We start from the raw sequence: 18,072 nt of genomic DNA on the forward strand, positions 1-18,072 counted from the left end.
AGAGAGGAGACTGGCCGTGTCAACCGCCAGCTCCCCCAGCACCCTCAGCTGCATCACACCAGGTCCTATGGACTTGTGTATGTGTGTCCCAAGTCAATCTTCCTCTAGGATGGGCGATGCTGCTCAGGTACAGACTGCTGCTCAGACCAGGGACCTGGGAGGCTTGAGGGCAAACCCCAGCTCTAACAACAGAGTCAACAAAGGCCTGGAGTACCTGGGCTGCTCTGGGTCTGTGGTCACTGGGACCATGGACCTGGGAGGCTCGTGGACCTGCCTGGCCAGCAAGAGCCCGGCCGAGGAAGCCACTGCTGTGTCACCAGTGCCCATGGCACTGTCACCAGCCAGCGCCTTCAGGGGCTGCACGGGACACAGGCTGCATCAGCTGAGTCACCCTCTCTGCTAGAAGGGATTTGCTTGTGTTTCACCCCTGGAACCTGCTGTGCTTAATAAAAGCAGCCTTTGAAATCTGCTGCACTTCATAAATTCAATGTCAATAAATTTTGGTTTCCTCCCTCCTTCCAGCTCCAATCAGCCCCACTGTGACTCAGCAGGTACGTGGGGACTTTCCCAGGGTGAAACCTCACGGATATCGAAACCTGCCACATCCACCCAGCGCTGCCCGATGCCTGGAGTCCCCATGGGGTGGACGCCCTCGTGTGTGATGGGAGGGCTCTGCTGCTTCCGCCTGCATTTTCAGTTTCATTTTCTTTCCTTTTCATTTTTATCAGAACCGCGCAGCTCCACCTGTGGCACCAGCAGCCTGTTCGGTGCCGGGCTTCTGGGTCCGTGTGCAGCAGCAGCGTCTGGAAGAGCCGCGGCCGCCCAGGCTGGAGCCCGGAGCCCAGTGACACAGCATCAGTGCTCCCGGCGGTAAGTGCTGCGGTCGGTGTGCTGAGAGGAGCGACTCCATGGCTGCAGAGCAGGGAGGGCTGGCGTGGGGTTGGCATGGATTTGGGAGTGGGGTGGCCAGCCAGGGTCTCTCTAGCTGAGCCCACATGGGCATGGGGACAGCCCCAAGGTGGCCTGGGCAGCACGATGGAACCTGCTGCAAAGGGAGGGTCAGCTCTGCTGTGTGCTCCGGGGTGCTCAGTGTGCTCGATATGCATGTGCATCCCCTTCTCCACTCCTTGTGGCTGCTGGGGACAACAGTCCCTCCTGACCCCCCTCTGCTGCAGATGTCTCAGGAATCGCGGCAGCCGAGCCGCCCCACCGCCCCGCTCATCCCCACGGCGCGGGGCGGGCGAGCACAACGCGCCATGTACCTGCTGCTGGCCCTGTGCGCCGCGGCGCTGTGCCTCGCCAGGGAGCCCCTCACGCCCACTGCTCGCAGCCTCGTCTCCCACTTCATGACCCTGCAGCTCGGGGTGCTGCTCAAGGGCATCTGCTACCTGGCGGAGGAGATCTTCCACCTGCAGTCCAGGTGAGCCAGCGCTGTCTCCCGGGTTCCTGGGGGAACGGGGGCACAGCAGCCTCTGGGTGTCGGGAGGGATCTGCTCCTTGTTTCTAACCCCATGCGTGTCCACTGTGGTGATGCTCTGCTGTGCCCCAGCAACACAGGCTGCTGTCCATCAGCCTTGCATCTTTCTCATCTCCTCATCTTCCTCCTCCTCCTTCTTCTCCTCCTCCTCTCCCTTCTCCTCCCTGCCCAGCTCTCCCGTTATCTGTGGATATCTCCCTCTCCTCCCGAGTGCGCCCTTTCCCTGGGGAGCCAATCTCAGTCCCAATCTCACCCGCTGCCAGAGGACACGAGGCTGTTGGCGGTACTGTCCAGGGTGACATTGCATCTGCTGCCTTCCCAGACCCAGGGGTGCTGCAGGAGCCCCAGTCTGGGTGCACCCCAGTGCTGGGCAGGGTCCCACAGGGCTCTGTGCTGCTCCAGAAGGTCAGTGGCACTGGCAGGGCAGTGGGACCGTCCCCTGGTCAGTGCTGCAGACAGGGATGGTGGGTGGTCACCAGCCTGTGTCCTGTCTCCTCTCCCACCCAGGCACCACGGCAGCTTCTGGAGGGTCCTGAGCGCCTGCATCCCCCTGCACCGGCACCTGCCCTTGTTGCTCATCTCTGGCTCAGCCTACGTGGCTCTTTTCGATGGAGATGGGTGGCAGCTGGGCCTCCACCTCATCCTGGCCAGCCTTGGCCATCTGCTCACCTTCGTGCTGGGACTCCACGTAAGGCACCAACACCTCTTGCCTGGCTGGGTGTCCCAGGGAGCACGGCAGCCTCAGGCAGTCACAGAATCTCAGACTGGTTGGGGTTGGAAGAGACCTCTGGAGATCACCCAGTCCAGCCCCTGCAGGGTGACCAGAGCAGATCACACAGGTGGGTCCAGGCGGGTTTGAATGTCTCAGAGAAGGAGACTCCACACCCGCTCTGGGCAGCCTGGGCCAGGCTCTGGCACCTCCCAGCAAAGAAGTTTCTCCTCGTGTTCAGATGGAACCTCCTGTGTTTCAGTCTGTGCCCACTGCCCCTCACCCTGGCATTGGGCGCCACTGAACAGAGTCTGGTCCATCCTCTGACACCCACCCTGGAGATATTTATAAACACTGAGAAGATCCCTCTCAGCTTTTCTTCTCCAGCCGAACAGCCCCAGCTCTCTCAGTCTCTCCCCATCAGAAAGATGCTCCAGACTCCTCAGCATCTTTGTGTCCCTCCACTGGACTCTCTCCAGTAATTCCTTGTCCTTAAACTGGGGAGCCCAGAACTGGACCCAGAACTGCAGATGTGGCCTCCCCAGGGCAGAGCCAAGGGGGAGCGTTCACCTCCCTCAGCCTGCTGCTCACACTCTTCTTCATGCACCTCAGGTACCACTGGCCTCTCGGCCACAAGGGCACATTGTTGGCTCATGGTGACCCTGTTGATGACCAGAACTTTCAAGTTCTTCTCTGCAGAGCTGCTTTCCAGCAGGTCCACCCCAACCTGTACTGGTGCCAGGGGTTATCCCCCCCCAGGTGCAGGACCATACGCTTGCCCTTGTTGACCTTCCTCAGATTCTGCCCCTGCACGTACAGCCCCACAGCAGCAGAAATGCTCTCATTAGCTCAGCGAAAGCACTGATCTCTTCCCCGCGCTACCACGCGTGCTGGTGGGGCCCGGCTGCCATTACTGAACACGGCCACCCCCTGCTGCAGCCGTAGCTCCCGTGACACAAAAAAAGTGTGGTTTGAATTCCATCAGTCACGCTGGTGCCTGGGGTAAGAGCAGCCTGCAGGGTCTGCAAAGGGTTAGTTATCAGGTGTGCTGTGGTGGCAGAGCCCAGCGCCGGGGACCTCTGCGGCATGGGGAGGGCTCTGCTTCACCCAGCAGAGCTGGGAGGCGAGAGGGGTCACACAGGTGACAGAAAGGTGCTTTGGGGAGGGCAGCCGTCAGGTGCCTGTGGGGTTTCAATACCCATTTCTAACTAAATGAACACATAGAGCTGGCAGAGACCCTGGAAATCCCACCATCGGGTGCTGGGGTGTCTCTTCCCACATGCTGGAAGCACTGGGCAGATGCATGGGTTGCACTGGGACACGCAGTCCCAGTGGAGGACGCAGCCAGGAGGGTGTCCAGCTCACCCCAGCGTCAGCTTCCTCATCTGTGGGGCTGTGTGGGCCATCAAGGACGTTTGGCCCGTGGGGTGGTGAAAGGGCCAGCAGGGCTGGTCACTCAGAATCACAGAATCCCAGAATGTCAGGGGTTGGAAGGGACCTGGAAAGCTCATCCAGTGCAATCCCCCCATGGAGCAGGAACACCCAGATGAGCTAACACTCTTCAGATCTCGCTGGAGGGGGCGGCTGCTCCACAGTCCCCATAGTGAACTGACTGGTGTCTGCTGTCATTGCCACTGGTCTGTCTGTCCTTCTCTCTGCAGAAGCCCTCGGCGGTGGAAATGTCTGAGATGTTTGAGACGTCCAAGCAGAACGTCGCTCATGGGCTGGCCTGGTCTTATTACGTTGGGTACCTAAAAATAGTCCTGCCACGTACGTAGCTCTTTGCCTGCATTATAAATGCCTACAGATAGAAATAGCTCCCGATAACAATCCTCTCGCTTCTACAGTGTCAGCAGGGGAATGGGGACTGAGGTAGAAAGCAGCTGTACTCACAGCAGGCCCCTCTGCCCAATGTTCTCTTCCACCAGGGGTGAAAAAGTCAATGGAGGAACTCAGCAGAGCCAACCCCAACGTGCTGACATGCATGGAGACCTGGAAGCTCCACATCTTGATCCCTCTGAGCTGTGATGTCTATGATGACCTGGAGAAAGTTGACAGCAATATCCAGTACCTGACAGACCTTGCTGAAACTACCCTGAGCCGAGCTGGCACCAAAAAAAGGGTCTACAAACACAGCCTGTATGCAATCAGGGATGAAGACAACAAGGTAGGCTGAGGGCAGCGTCAGAGCGGTCAGCATGGCTCAGCCCAAAGGTCTCCCTGGCCTCAGATCCTGGCCCAGAGGTGGCTATGAGGGCAGGACAGTGTCCCCTCTCCCGTCAGGTACTCCCAGCTCTCGGGCTCCGTGAGATGGAGAGGTCCTGTCCATGCCGGCCCCTGCAGCCCGTCCTCCTGGCTGCCTCCTCCCAGCTCAGCCCTTGCGGAGACGTTGGGCTCACTGAACCCCTGGAGTTGATTTCAGTCTGGAAAACAGCAGGAAACTGAGCAGAAAAAAAGCAGATGTGGGGTCCACTTCTCATAGGACGAGTGAATTTTTCCTTTTGTTGTGAAGAGGTGCTTGAAAATGTCTGTGTGAGTCATTATATAATTTGACTCTCCTCTTCCTCCAGTCACCTCTTTCCCAGGCTGAGCCCCAAATCCCTCCACCTCCTGTTGGATTCACCTCCTTCCACACCTCCAGGCAGATGGGCGTCTGCCCTGCACCCCTGGAGGAGGGAACCCCCCGGTCCTGCTGACCCAGCCCTGGGTGGAAGCATCAGCACAGCGATGCTTCTCACCTGGCTCCCCCTACTTTGCCGTTTGATGGTGCTGAGCACTGAGCTGCTGGTTCTAAAGCCAGCAGGGCTCCTTTCCTGGCCCTGCTCCCGGGGAAGCGCGGTCAGTGCTGGGTTTCCCTGTGGGGATACAGACACTGACGCCATCTCATCTGCTGGGCTCCCGCTGAGTCACTCGCACCCAGTGACCTCCAGCAGCTCCGCAGCCCAGCGCTGTCCTGACCCGCTGTCACCAGCTCGCTGGCCGGGCAATGCCGAGGGCACACGTGGCAGTGACGCTGGCTTGGTCACTGGGGTGACTGCGCTCCAGGCTGCCAGCTCTTCCTGGGGCTCCACATTTACCCAGGGAGCCCGTCCCTCTTCCTTCTGACACACTCAGACTGTCCAGTTTGCCATCAGTACCCCCACTGCAAGGATAGATTGCTCCTTCTTATCTTAGCCAAGTCATGATTTCTGGCACTGGGAGCTACATTCCAAGTCCCCAGTGAATGGGACCATTAATGAAACTATCCAAGGAAAGGAGAATTGCAGAAAGATCAGACCAGCAAAACCAGAGTATGATGTAGAACCCAACCACACAGGGCCTGCTCATCTGGGTTGCTTATTTCTCCCCACCCTTCCTACCATAAATCTCAGTAGCTGCTGTGGGGAAAGCAGCTGCATAAAAGATTCGCTGAGCCATTCCCTCATCCCAGTATGAGAGTTACTGGTAACCCTGCTCCTCCTTGGAATTTTTTATGGCCTTAGCAAATCTCTCCGTGTTTGTTTGATCAGCTTTCTTCCAGCTGTGCATTCACCTTGCCAGCATTTCACAGAATCCCAGAATGTCAGGGGTTGAAGGGACCTGGAGAGCTCATCCAGTGCACTCCCCCCATGGAGCAGGAACACCCAGCTGAGGTTCCACAGGAAGGTGTCCAGGCGGGTTTGAATGTCTGCAGAGAAGGAGACTCCACAACCTCCCTGGGCAGCCTGGGCCAGGCTCTGCCACCCTCACCATGAAGAAGTTTCTTCTCATATTTAAATGGAACCTCCTGTGTTCCAGTTTGTAGCCATTGTCCCTTGTCCTACCATTGGTTGTCACCGAGAAGAAGAGCCTGGCTCCATCCTCCTGACACTCACCCTTTATACATTTATAAACATTAATGTGGTCGTCTTCTCCATTTTCCTGCTCTCCATCGGGGTGCTCAGATGTCCTCATCTCTAGCGGAAACACACCAAGAAGGTGTGGTAACACACGAGCGAGGGGTGTCTCCAGGAGGACCAAGCTCCATGGGGAAAACCCCTCCCCAGGCCGGGCTTGGGAGTGCTGCAAAGCCACCGGCTGCACCCCGGCACCCGCGGGAGGGAGGCAGCTCCCAGAGCCCACCCGGTGCTTGGGCACAGTTGTACCCAGCTCACGGCAGGGGGACACTGGGGCCAGTGTCCCCATCCCAGGGGTCCAGCACACAGCATCAGCACAGGGCAGGAGCTGCCCAGGAGTCTCTGCCCAGCACGGGGAACCACAACAGCCTCTTGCTGGACACTTGGTGCCCCTGTCCTGACGTCTCTGTCCTCCCTCCCCACAGCTCTGGCACTGCGCAGTGGAGTACGCCACCCCGCTGCAGTCCCTTCATGCCATGTCCCAGGATGACTGTGCCGCCTTCAGCCGGGAGGACCGTGTGGAGCAGGCCAAGCTGTTCTACAGGACGCTGGAGGAGATCCTGAGAGGCTCCCGGGAGTGCGCGGGCACCTACCGGCTCGTGGCCTACGAGGGTGAGCAGGCGGGGAACAGCTGGGGTCCCCATGCTCCCCCAGCCCTGAGTGACCTTGGGTGAGGGCAGATGAGGGGCAGGAGGTGGGGTCTGTGCAGTGCTTGGCTGACACCCCCCACAGAGAGACACAGAGTCATAGAATCATTTTGGTTGGAAGAGATCCTCAGGATCATCGAGTCCAATCATAACCCACCCCTGGCACTGCCCCATGTCCTGAGAACCTCATGTCCGTCTGTCCAACCCTCCAGGGATGGTGACTTCAGCACTGCCCTGGGCAGCCTGTTCCAATGCCCCACAGCCCTTTGGGGAAGAAATTGTTCCCCAGATCCAACCTCAACCTCCCCTGGCGCAACTTGAGGCCGTTTCCCCTGCTCCTGGCGCTTGTTCCTGGGGAGCAGAGCCCGACCCCCCTGGCTCCAAGCTCCTTTCAGGCAGTTCAGAGATCAGAAGGTCTCCCCTCAGCTCCTGTTCTCCAGCTGAACCCCCAGGTCCCTCAGCCACTCCCATCACACTTGTGCTCCAGCCCCTCACCAGCTCCATTCCCTTCTCTCAACTCGCTCCAGCACCTCAAGACCTTTCTTGGCATGAGGGGCCTAAAACTGACCCCAGGATTTGAGGTTTGGCCTCAGCAGTGCCCAGCACAGGGACGGTCACTGCCCTGGGCCTGCCGGCCACACTATTCCTGACACACACCCTCAGATGGCCCTTGGGGGCCCCTGCCCCTGACAGGGATTTCTTGCTGTGGGTCTCAGGAGTGGGGAGGACGCTGGCAGAGCAGGTCCCTGTGCAATCCCCACAGGCACCTGAGACAAATGCTCTTCTGCCGGGACAGCGGGAACGCTCCCTCAAGGCTGAGGTGTAACGAGGGCTGCTGAGGACGGAGCAGCTCCTGCCACTGCTGCTGTTCCTGCAGAAATGCTGGGGCTGGCAGCCCCCGGCAGTGGGATGGGTGCTGAGGTGTGCGGGCTCAGCACCGTTCCTGCTGAGTGGGGATGGGACAGAGCGAGGCTTTCCCTTTACCATCCTCCTTTCCTTCCCCTTCTCACCTCCGCCAGAGCAGCGGGGCTTGCGAACAGCTTGCTGCTTCTTGCTGAAACGGTTCCCCTTGTTTTTGAGAGGAGATTCAATGCTCTCTGTGATGGGGAGGAGCATTTATATCCAACACAACAAGCACTACTGGGAATCCAGCACATAGTGCATATTTTTTGCTCTCCTTCCTTCACTCTCTGTTTCAATTTCTTTCTCCTGGCATGCTGAAAGGAGAAGTAAGAGCTGTATTTTGACTTCTCAGGAAATTCTGCATCTTTGGGGACATCTCCCAGCAACTCTGCTCCCTGCCCAGACAGGTGACAATGGGTTTTGTCTTCCTTCTGTTGCAGAGTCGGCTGAAGCAGAGACCCACTTCTTGTCCAGAGAGCTGCTCTGGCACCTGCGGCAGCAGCATTGTGAGGAATACACTGTGCACGAGGGGACTCGCCCCTGCAGCCCATCCGCGACCCTCAGTTCAGCAGAGCTCAACCTCCAGATCAGCACGTCAGACCTGCCGCAGCCCTTGCGAAGCGACGGCTTCTGAACCGCAGCGCTGGCCGCCCCGCACCGTGGCTCGGGGCTCCGCTCCCCACTCCGAGCCCCTTCCTCCCGCATCAAGTGCCGCCCGTGGCCGCCATCCCCAGCTCCCGCAGGAACTTCCCACCAAAACCTCCTGTGCACCACGTGAACTGGGAACAGCTGACTCAAACCACAACCCTGTGGCACGGTTCCCATTTTCTTGGTTATGTATATCTCGTATATTAATCATTGGTTTTCAATCTGCTTTGATTTGTGTCATATAAAGCGTTTTCTACTGGGGCAAGTACATTATCCTGAAGCTTGGGCATGATGTGCTGTCTGCCCTTGGACATCTGTGGTGTCAGAAGGGGTTTTGGAAATCCTAGCCATGGTGTGTACATGTGCGCTGGGTCCAACACCCCCAGCCATCCGGCCTGGCCCATCTGACGGCTTCTGCAGGCACATGGAATCTGCATGGGACTCCTGGCCTGATGTCACACACAAACATCCTCATGTTCCACCCACTCGGGGTGTAGAAGGGGAAGCAGAGGAGACCAGGCCTGGGAACTGTGACATTTGGTGGTGCCATGGTGTGGGAAGCCTCCCTGCCTTTGCTCCATCCAGCAGTTTTGTGCTGAGCGCCATCTGATGCCGGTCGTGCCCGCGTTCCTCCCGAGCTCTCTGCAGAAGCGTTTCTCCAGCCCCAAAGGACGTGCCAGACCCCTGGAGCGCTGGGAAAGGGGCAGGTGCAGCCCTGAGAGGGTTTACATGGGGGTTCTGGTGCAAGACATCATGTGTTGGGTGCTCAGCCCTCCGTGCATGGGGGTTGCAGGACCCTCACCAGCCCAGCCAGCTGGGCAGACAGCAAAATACCAAAGGTGCCCCTGGGGCTGGCCATGGGGCAGGCGAGCCAGCTGAGCCCTCAGGCAGCCAAGCACAAGTGACATGGCGTGGTCAGAGCTGTGTGCCATGGGACGGGATGGTGACCCCAGGGCTCCCCAGGCTGCCAGAGCCCATGGCAGAGTTTGGTGCAGGGCCCAGAGCTGTGTACTCATGGCTCTGTGCCTCAGTTTCCCCTTTTTCCAGGAGCTGAAGGAGGATCTAGCCAGCCAGTCCTGCCCTGGGAGGGAAGCGGGGGCAGGAGGCAGCTCTGTTGGCTCTGATGTTGCAGCATCCCTGCGTTTGGTTCCTCCCAACTCCCAGGACTTTGGCAGGAGGTCCTGGAGAGATCTCAGAGGCTTGTACTCAGCCTGAGCTCCCAGCACGAGGGTCCAGACACAGCTGTAACCACCCTCTGGGCCATGGAGACCCCCAGGAGACTGTGGAGTCCGGGGGCCCGGAGGAGGGGACCCAACTATGTGGCTAAGGACAGTGACACAAGCTACCTGGATGGCTTTGCATGGAGCCAGGGACACAGAAGCATCCTGGGGGATGCTGCTGCCTCTCTTTGGGGATCCTGGGGAGTCCCCAGTTAAGCCACATTCCCTGACACCATTTCTCCAGTGTGGCTACGTTCTCTCCAGTCCTGTAGAGGGTGAGTGTCAGGAGGATGGAGCCAGGCTCTTCTCAGTGACAACCAGTGATAGGACAAGGGGCAATGGGTGCAAACTGGAACACAGGAGGTTCCACTGAAATATGAGAAGAAACTTCTTCCTGGTGAGGGTGGCAGAGCCTGGCCCAGGCTGCCCAGGGAGGTTGTGGAGTCTCCTTCTCTGCAGACATTCAAACCCGCCTGGACACCTTCCTGTGGAACCTCATCTGGGTGTTCCTGCTCCATGGGGAGATTGCACTGGATGAGCTTTACAGGTCCATTCCAGCCCCTGATATTCTGGGATTCTGTGTCGGGTATGCCATGGCTCAGGCTTCTCGCCTTGGTCTGTGCCCCATGGCTCCTGTCAGAGCCCAGCTCCCTGGCTCTGAGCACGCACAGCCCATGTGAGGACCATGGTGCACTGCAGGGTGACAAACCAGCCAAGAGGACAGAGCCAGCACAGCTGTGGGGATCACGGTAGGGCACTGGGCTTTTTGTTGCTCCCAGGCCAAGGTGAAGGGGTTTGTGGCTGAGCAGGATCACAGAATCACAATCACAGAATGCCAGGGACATCTTTCACCTCACACGGTGCCTGTGTAGCTCCAGGGATATTCAGAGCTCTGTGAGCCCTGTGGGACACCATGTGCTGTCCCTCACAGGCTGGTACCACTATCCTGGCCTGGACATGTGCTCTGGGCTGAGGCATTCTGCCCCCAGCATGACCCCAAGTAAAGAGGGATCGGCTACAGCTTATTCCTCTCTCATCTAAATCCACTCATGAAATAGCTCCAGTTCCTTCCGCCTCTCCCTGGCTTTCCTTCCCAGGATAAAACTGCTCTTACCTGGCAGCTGCTGCTCAGCAAAGCACCCCACCTGAATATCAGGGCTCCATCTTTCAGGCACATGGCAAAACACGATTGGAGATGTTTCCCCAGCTCCAGAGCTTTCCGAGGAGATTTGGCTGCATGTTGGTCCGCTGGAACTGGGAATTGGAACCCATTCTAGGATTCAGTAAAACCTTAATCTGCAGCCTAATCTCTGGGTGCTGCATCTGTGCAAAAGACACAAATGGCAGATGAAAGGGCAGTGAAGGGAGGGTTCGCGGCAGCAAAGGCGGCTGCAGGGAGCCAGCTGTTCTGCAGAGCTGTGGGGGATCTTTGCCGAGGCTGTCGCCATGTGCTGCACTGGCCAGAGGGAGGAGGCAGAGCTGTGGAGCTGCAGGCGATGGACCTCCCGCTCATGGTGGGACACAAACCCCTGGGTGCAGCGAGCAGAGTCCTGCACCCCAGGGTCTGGCCCTGGGCTGGTGGGCAGGGGTCCTGATCACCCACATCTTGTTCGGGAGCAGCGTTCCCAAGGGCACAGAGCAAACGCCGTGGGCACCTGCCGAGGTTCAAGGTAAATGCACGGCTGTGGCATCGGGGCTGCGGTCAGCAACACGGGCACAGGCAGGACCTGAGGGAACGGCAGAAGATGTGCCAGGGAGGGTCAGCTGGACATGAGGAAAAGGTTCTTCACCCAGAGGTGCTGGACACTGAACAGGCTCCCAGGGAGGTGTCACGGCCCCAACCTGACAGTGTTCAAGAAGAGACTGGACAACGTCCTCATGGTGTGAACTGTGCAGGGACAGGAGTTGGACTCGAGGATCCTTGTGGGTCCCTTCCAGCTCAGGACATTCTGTGATTCTATGATTCTACAAATCCACTGGGGATCCCCATGGGAAGGAGCCCCTGCTCCCTTCCCATCCAGGCACTTCTTATCTTGCCCATCGTGGCCCGCAGGCAGGTTGGGCTGAAGGTGGCTGACAAGTCCAGGGACGGGCACATGCCCAGAGGAAACCTGACAGCACAACCTTGTTCCAGCAGAGACCATGCTGCCAGCCAAAGGCTCAGCTCCTGCAGTGCTCAAGGGCAAAGCCAGGGCCAAGCACACGGCAAGGCCAGGCCTGTGCTGGCAGAGTCACAGGCAGAGCTGAATCCCAGGCAGGAAAATCAAACCTTGGAAGTGAAAACTGCTGCCCAAGCTGGCAAACGGTGGATAACCGGTTTCCCCTTGAGCTCCCTAACAGCAGAAATCTGCTGAGTTTTTGTGCTAATTGCAGCATTCCAGACCTGGCTTGGGACTCCCCAACTGCTGAAGGTGCCATGGGGCTGCAGCCTGGCCATGCTGCCAAGCACTGTGCCCTCATCACTGCTATGCCCACAGCCACGGGTGGGCTAAAGCTCCACGTGTCCCCAGTCATCACGAGTGCTGGGGTAGAGCCCTGCACAGCAATCACAGAATCACAGAATCAGAGTGTTAGGGATTGGAAGGGACCTGTAAAGCTCATCCAGTGCAATCCCCCCATGGAGCAGGAACACCCAGCTGAGGTTCCACAGGAAGGTGTCCAGGCGGGTTTGAATGTCTGCGGAGAAGGAGACTCCACAACCTCCCTGGGCAGCCTGGGCCAGGCTCTGCCACCCTCGCCATGAAGAAGTTTCTTCTCAAATTTAAGTGGAACCTCCTGTGTTCAAGTTCACACCCATTGCCCCTCGTCCTATCAGTGGTTGTCACCGAGAAGAACACCCCAACTCTCCCAGCCTGTCCTCCCAGGAGAAGAGGACGTGTGTGGGGTGTGTGGGATGTGTGGGATGAGGAGCTGAGCTTCCCAGCCAGCTCTGCCGCAGGACTGCTGGGTCTCAGGTATCCAGGCCTCAAAGGGCTAAAGATCAATGATCACAGCCGAGCAGTCCCGCCAGCAGCAGGGTGTTCTTGCTGGACATTTTTGCCCAACACCCAGACTGCTCCATGGCCTGAGAGTCTCCTCTCTGCCCTCAGGATGAAGGAACAGCATGAGGGAGTCACAGAGCCTGGCACCGCGTGGTTGTGCCCTCCGGCCGGGCTGAGCACAGGGGCAGCGAGGACCAGGGTTCCCACAGCTCCTCCTCACACCTCGGCTGTTCCCACCGGGGTGCTGGTGCCGTTGGATGTCCATAAGCCCGGCTCCCAGGTGGGCACTACTTTCTGCAGCGCGCTTTGGTCTTTTCTCCTTCTGGGCAACCAGAAATCACTATTAACTGCCTGTGGTGATCCACCCTGCTCCATACAGCAAAGACTTATTTTTTAACCCCAGCGTAGCTGATGTGTGAGCTTTCTCAAAGACCCATCACAGAGCAGGTGCTTGGGCTTTTACCACAAACTAAGAAAAACTCACCTTTGGTTCTTCTGCAGGTTCTTCTGCCTATTACAAGTGTTTTTACTCCTGCTCCTCTCCTTTACCTCGGACGAAAAGCCACCAGTGCCCACTGATCTGCTGTGTGCAGGAATACAGCAACTGTCTGGGACAGAGGGATGGGGAGGATGAAGCACAATGCTCTCAAATTCTTGTCTTTTGGTTTGGGAATGGCGAATTTAGGATTTATTTTTATGGCGGTTGCATTCCCCTTACTATGTGTAAGTCACTGCTTTGCTCAAAATCAGAAAAACTTACTGAGCCATTTCAATTCATTCTGTTCGTAGTGGGAACTGGAGTTGACCAAGCGCTGAACAAAATGCTTATGTATTTATCATTATCAGCAGCTGAAGGAAAAACACGTGGCTTAACAGACCAAAGAACAAAACCGCAGTGGTCCCTGCCCTTGGCAATACCCTCACTTACATGTGTGTGAATCCGAGCAGCTGATCCGGATGCTGGTTTTCCCCCTCTTGCTGTCTGTGCTTGTGGGACCTTGTCCTTGCAACAGCAGTAAAGAGGGAACCCCTATAATGCTGGTGGTCAGCGACCGGATCATGGAAAGTGTGCTGAGATTTCTCACTTTCGCTTACATTCCTGGTAACTACAGTCTGCTGAAGCTTTATGCCAAGTACACACCTTGGCTGCAAAGTTTCTTTCTTAATGGGTGACCCGCAGTCAATTTTGACTCTTTAAAAATTTATGCAGTGGCTTGAATATTAATGCTGGCATTGCCAAAACAGATCTTGCAGCAGACCCTAAAACCTGAGCCACTGGTGCCAGGATGCAGATGTTCTCAGCTTCGTTTGTGCTCCTGCCCCTGAGAGCTCCAAACCCATCCCAACGACTTGGGCCCTGAAGCCTTTGGGCAGAAACTCTCTAATTGTCTAAAAAGGTCACATTTTGGAATAATGGAATTGTTTTGGTTGGAAAAGTCCCTCAAGATGATCAAGCCCAACCATTAACCCAACACTGGCACTGCCCCATGTCCCTAAGAGCCTCATCTGTCCAACCCTCCAGGGATGGTGACTCCACCACTGCCCTGGGCAGCCTGTTCCAATGCCCCGCAGCCCTTTGGGGAAGAAATTGTTCCCCAGATCCAACCTCAGCCTCCCCTGGTGCAATTTGAGGCCGTTTCTTCTGCTCCTGGCGCTTGTTCCTGGGGAGCAGAGCCCGACCCCCCTGGCTCCAAGCTCCTTTCAGGCAGTTCAGAGATCAGAAGGTCTCCCCTCAGCTCCTGTTCTCCAGATGAACCCCCAGGTCCCTCAGCTGCTCCCATCACACTTGTGCTCCAGCCCCTCACCAGCTCCATGTACGGAGCTCTGCAAATGCAGAATCCTCTGCATCTGGGGCAGGAGGGGAGAAGAAGCCAAAGGCAGCTACTTCTGAAGCTTGACAATAGCCCAAAATATTCATCAAGACCTGCTTTTATTCATATCTTTAAATCTTATATCCATGCAATTTCTAAAGGTCGGTTGGTAACTGTGCAGGTTCAGGGCAAAGAACACTTGGCGAATTATGATGTTTTAGAACCAGCTGCTGTAGGGTGGTCACTTCAGGAGGCTGAAATAAGACAAGTTATTGGCGAAGGGCTCACACAGCAGTCAGGGAGGCTCCTGTGCATCGCTGGAGGAAAACCCACACGTCACCTTCTGCAGACAAGCGCATGTGTGGATGGGATGGGTGCACCTTCCCGAGGAACCCAGCGCAGGTGAGCAGCAGTGATTGTTCCACAGCGCTGCGCTGCCCTCAAGTGCTGCTTCTCAGCAATGTCCACGTTTTCAAAGGCGGCCTGAACTAAGTTGCACTTTTCTAGTTTTGTGGTTGTGCTCCAAGAAAGGCTCTTGCAATCGCACTGATTTTCTTTTTCTTTATTTACCTCTCATGTAGTAAAAATGCCGCTTGAAGTGTGGGCTTGTTTGAAGTGGCTGAGGAAAAGGGCAGGTTCTCTAAAGCTCACACCTTCTGTGGTTAAAGTTTGGCACCCTGCAAGGCTGGGAAAAGAGCAGCTCAGCACTTCAGCCACCCTCACATCTCTTGGACCTAAACTGGCAATTAATTAATTAACTGCCTCTGCTTCACGGTCCACCTGCTGCTGACTGCACAGTCCCTTTGGTCTCCTCTTTCTGGGGGCTCAGTGGGACCAGTATAACACACACAACCTTAAGCCCTTGAGTCTTTATAACCCTGGTGTAGCATCCATAGGGTTAACTCACACATAAAACCCAACATCCCAATTTTTAATTAACTTGTCAGCCAAGCATCTGAAATGTGCATTTCTCACAGTTCCTTGGTCTCCCTCATAGTTCTGTGGTGCCACCTCCAACACGTGTTAGATGGAGCTTGGTCCCCAGCACAACCGCGCAGTGCTCACAGAAAGGTGAACAAAGAAATTGGAAATACAAGTTAAAGCTCCAAGGAGCAAAGAAGGTGCCAGTTTGGGATCACAGGTGGCTTGGGGGCCCACACAGGGCAGCTTTTCGCCGAGCCTCTTGCTGGCAAGGGAACCACCAGCTCCAGCCTTTATATGGTAACTGCAAAGTGTTCATTTCAGGGAGACTTTTTTGTTCTTTCCTCATCAATTCTGTCCTGGCCACTGGTGCTGGGGTCTGCACTAGGAGCAGGGGTAACCAGGGCAGACACGGATGTAGAGGATGTCCTCAGTCACCGTCTGTCCCCAGCAAACCAGCGCTGACACCTGAGCTGCTCTGATCACGGAGGAAAGAGCCCACAGTGGTGTCTGCACAAACACATCCTGCTCGCAGGAGGGAGAGAAGGGGCATTAATTAGTCTGGGACATGTTTTTTTCTCTTTTTACCACTCTTGGTAGAGCCCCTGGGCTGGAGGCAGCCTCCCAAGGCCAGAGACCTGAAACCAGCAGCGGCACAGCCAGGGGACGGGGCTGCTCCAGCCTCACTGCTGGGAAAGGACAAATGTCCTAGTGCCACAGTCTAGGGGTCCAGGGCCGGGTGGATGACGGGAAGGACCTTGAGCCACAGGATGAGGCACCACACGTGGGACCAAACACATCCCGTTCCTCATGCCTGGCCCAGCCACCGCACCCCTGGCACCGCTGCCACCAGCCCCACACCAGCGCCTGGGGCATCGAGTGCACCTTCAGTCAGTTTGTAGATGACACCAAGTTGGGTGGCATCTGCTGGAGGGTGGGATGGCCATACAGAGAGATCTGGACCACCTGGATCGTTGGGCTGAGGCCAATTGTCTGAGGTTCAACAACGCCGAGTGCCGGGTCCTGCACTTGGGTCACAACAACCCCATGAATGCTACAGGCTCAGGGAAGAGTAGTTGGAAAGTGCCCAGCGGGAAAGGACCTGGAGGTGTTGGTGACAGCAACTGAACATGAGCCAGCGTGTGCCCAGGTGGCCAAGAGGCCACCAGGATCCTGGCTGGTACCAGCACTGGTGTGGCCAGCAGGCCCAGGGCAGTGACCATCCCTGTGCTGGGCATTGGGGAGAAAAAACCTCAAATCCTGGGGTCAGTTTTCAGCCCCTCACACCAAGAAAGACCTTGAGGTGCTGGAGCGAGTTCAGAGAACGGAACGGAGCTCGTGAGGGGCTGGAGCACAAGTGTGATGGGAGCGGCTGAGGGACCTGGGGGGTTCAGCTGGAGAACAGGAGCTGAGGGGAGACCTTCTGATCTCTGAACTGCCTGAAAGGAGCTTGGAGCCAGGGGGGGTCGGGCTCTGGTCCCCAGGAGCAAGCACCAGGAGCAGAGGAAACGGCCTCAAGTTGCGCCAGGGGAGGTTGAGGTTGGATCTGGGGAACAATTTCTTCCCCAAAGGGCTGTGGGGCATTGGAACAGGCTGCCCAGGGCAGTGCTGGAGTCACCATCCTTGGAGGGTTGGACAGACGGACATGAGGTTCTCAGGGACATGGGACAGTGCCAGGGGTGGGGTAACAGTTTGACTTTATGATCTTGAGGGTCTTTTCCAACCAAAATGATTCTGTGATTCCATGACTTGCCAGGACAGGAGTGGAGGTGGGATGAGACAGACTCAAGCCCTTAATATTTCAGAATGTCTCCCCACACTGGATGCTGTTTGCTGCCCCTGTGCTCCCCACCTCTGCAGGCTGGAGCTGCACCAGCACATCCACCCCACAGCCCATCGCTGCCAACACGTGTCAGATGGTGACACTGATCCCTGCGGAGCCGTGGGGCAGCCCCACGGGTGAACCTCCCCACGGCTCTGGCAGGACAAGGGACACTCACCACCTGCAGTCCTGGGCACTGTGAAACAGAGAAATAAACTTAACAGTAGAGTCAATTATACTGTTAAGCGGCATTCTTTATTTTATCAGCGCTGGGGAACACTGGGGATCATCCTCCGTAAGTGCTCCCAAGACTGGATGCTCTTGCATTGCTTATATTCACATAATTATTACATATGCATTACAGTTTTTGAAAATTTTGACATACATATATACTAAGAAATAATTCATTATGTTAGTTATATTTTTGTTTCTTACTTACAATACATCTATTAATTATTAGTTAAATATAAACTAAGCACTCTGCTTCTAAACAATCTTCTGTCCCCCTCTTGTCAGGCAGAAGGATCTAAAACCTGAAAAATATTCCCTCATTTCGCAGGTGGTCAGAAAGCATTTATCTCACGTTAACTGGTTAATGATGGGTACATCTTTTATAACTTAATCACAGTATACATTAATTTGGCAGCTTCTCTTCAACTGCAGCACGCACAGATGGGGAGCAGCCCCCCAGTGCTGCTCCTCTGAGGGGGACATGGAATCACAAGAACATTTTGGCTGGAAAAGACCTTTAAGATCATTGAGTCGGACCGTAAAGCCAACGCTGCCGGGTGCACCTCTAACCCGTGTCCCTGAGCACCACATCTGCACATCTGTTCAGCCCTTCAGGGGTGGCGGATCAGTCGCTTTCGGGGGGGTAAATCCCCTTTCACCTGCGAGGCAGCACAGCCGGTGTTTGTGGTGAGGAGCCATTGAAGCAGGAATGTCATTTGTACAAAACTGGGGACCTGGCGCCTGAGCCCAGCGGGAGGACCGAGAGACATCAGACTGTGAATCCTTAATGTAAAACCAAGTCTCTGTGAACTAATCCCGGAATGCAA

At 56.3% G+C, this 18,072-nt stretch overlaps 1 protein-coding gene across 2 annotated transcripts; it reads left to right on the top strand.

The window, feature by feature from the left end:
- Positions 1-235: 235 nt before the first annotated feature.
- On the top strand, positions 236-8,485 carry STING1 (stimulator of interferon response cGAMP interactor 1). Of its 2 annotated transcripts, XM_065849273.2 has the most exons (7): positions 236-870; positions 1,176-1,420; positions 1,985-2,165; positions 3,848-3,956; positions 4,115-4,353; positions 6,487-6,673; positions 8,052-8,485. In XM_065849273.2, the coding sequence occupies exons 2-7, from the start codon at positions 1,176-1,178 to the stop codon at positions 8,243-8,245; spliced, it is 1,155 nt and encodes a 384-aa protein (XP_065705345.1). In that variant the 5' UTR covers positions 236-870; the 3' UTR covers positions 8,246-8,485. The 2 variants fall into 2 exon arrangements, with proteins under 2 accessions (XP_065705345.1, XP_071670688.1); XM_071814587.1 differs by lacking the exon at positions 236-870 and having other exon boundaries at positions 1,059-1,420.
- The last annotated feature ends 9,587 nt before the right edge of the window (positions 8,486-18,072 follow it).

Source organism: Patagioenas fasciata, chromosome 14, assembly GCF_037038585.1.
Source record: "Patagioenas fasciata isolate bPatFas1 chromosome 14, bPatFas1.hap1, whole genome shotgun sequence".
Lineage (NCBI taxonomy): Eukaryota > Metazoa > Chordata > Aves > Columbiformes > Columbidae > Patagioenas > Patagioenas fasciata.

What these genes read in the sequence shown, in the direction of transcription:
- STING1 (XM_071814587.1), top strand. Translation starts at nt 1,101, where the DNA reads ATGCATGTGCATCCCCTTCTCCACTCCTTGTGGCTGCTGGGGACAACA. An exon ending in CCTTCGTGCTGGGACTCCAC is followed by an intron (nt 2,166 to 3,847) that starts GTAAGGCACCAA and finishes TTCTCTCTGCAG; the next exon opens with AAGCCCTCGGCGGTGGAAAT. An exon ending in CCGGCTCGTGGCCTACGAGG is followed by an intron (nt 6,674 to 8,051) that starts GTGAGCAGGCGG and finishes CTTCTGTTGCAG; the next exon opens with AGTCGGCTGAAGCAGAGACC.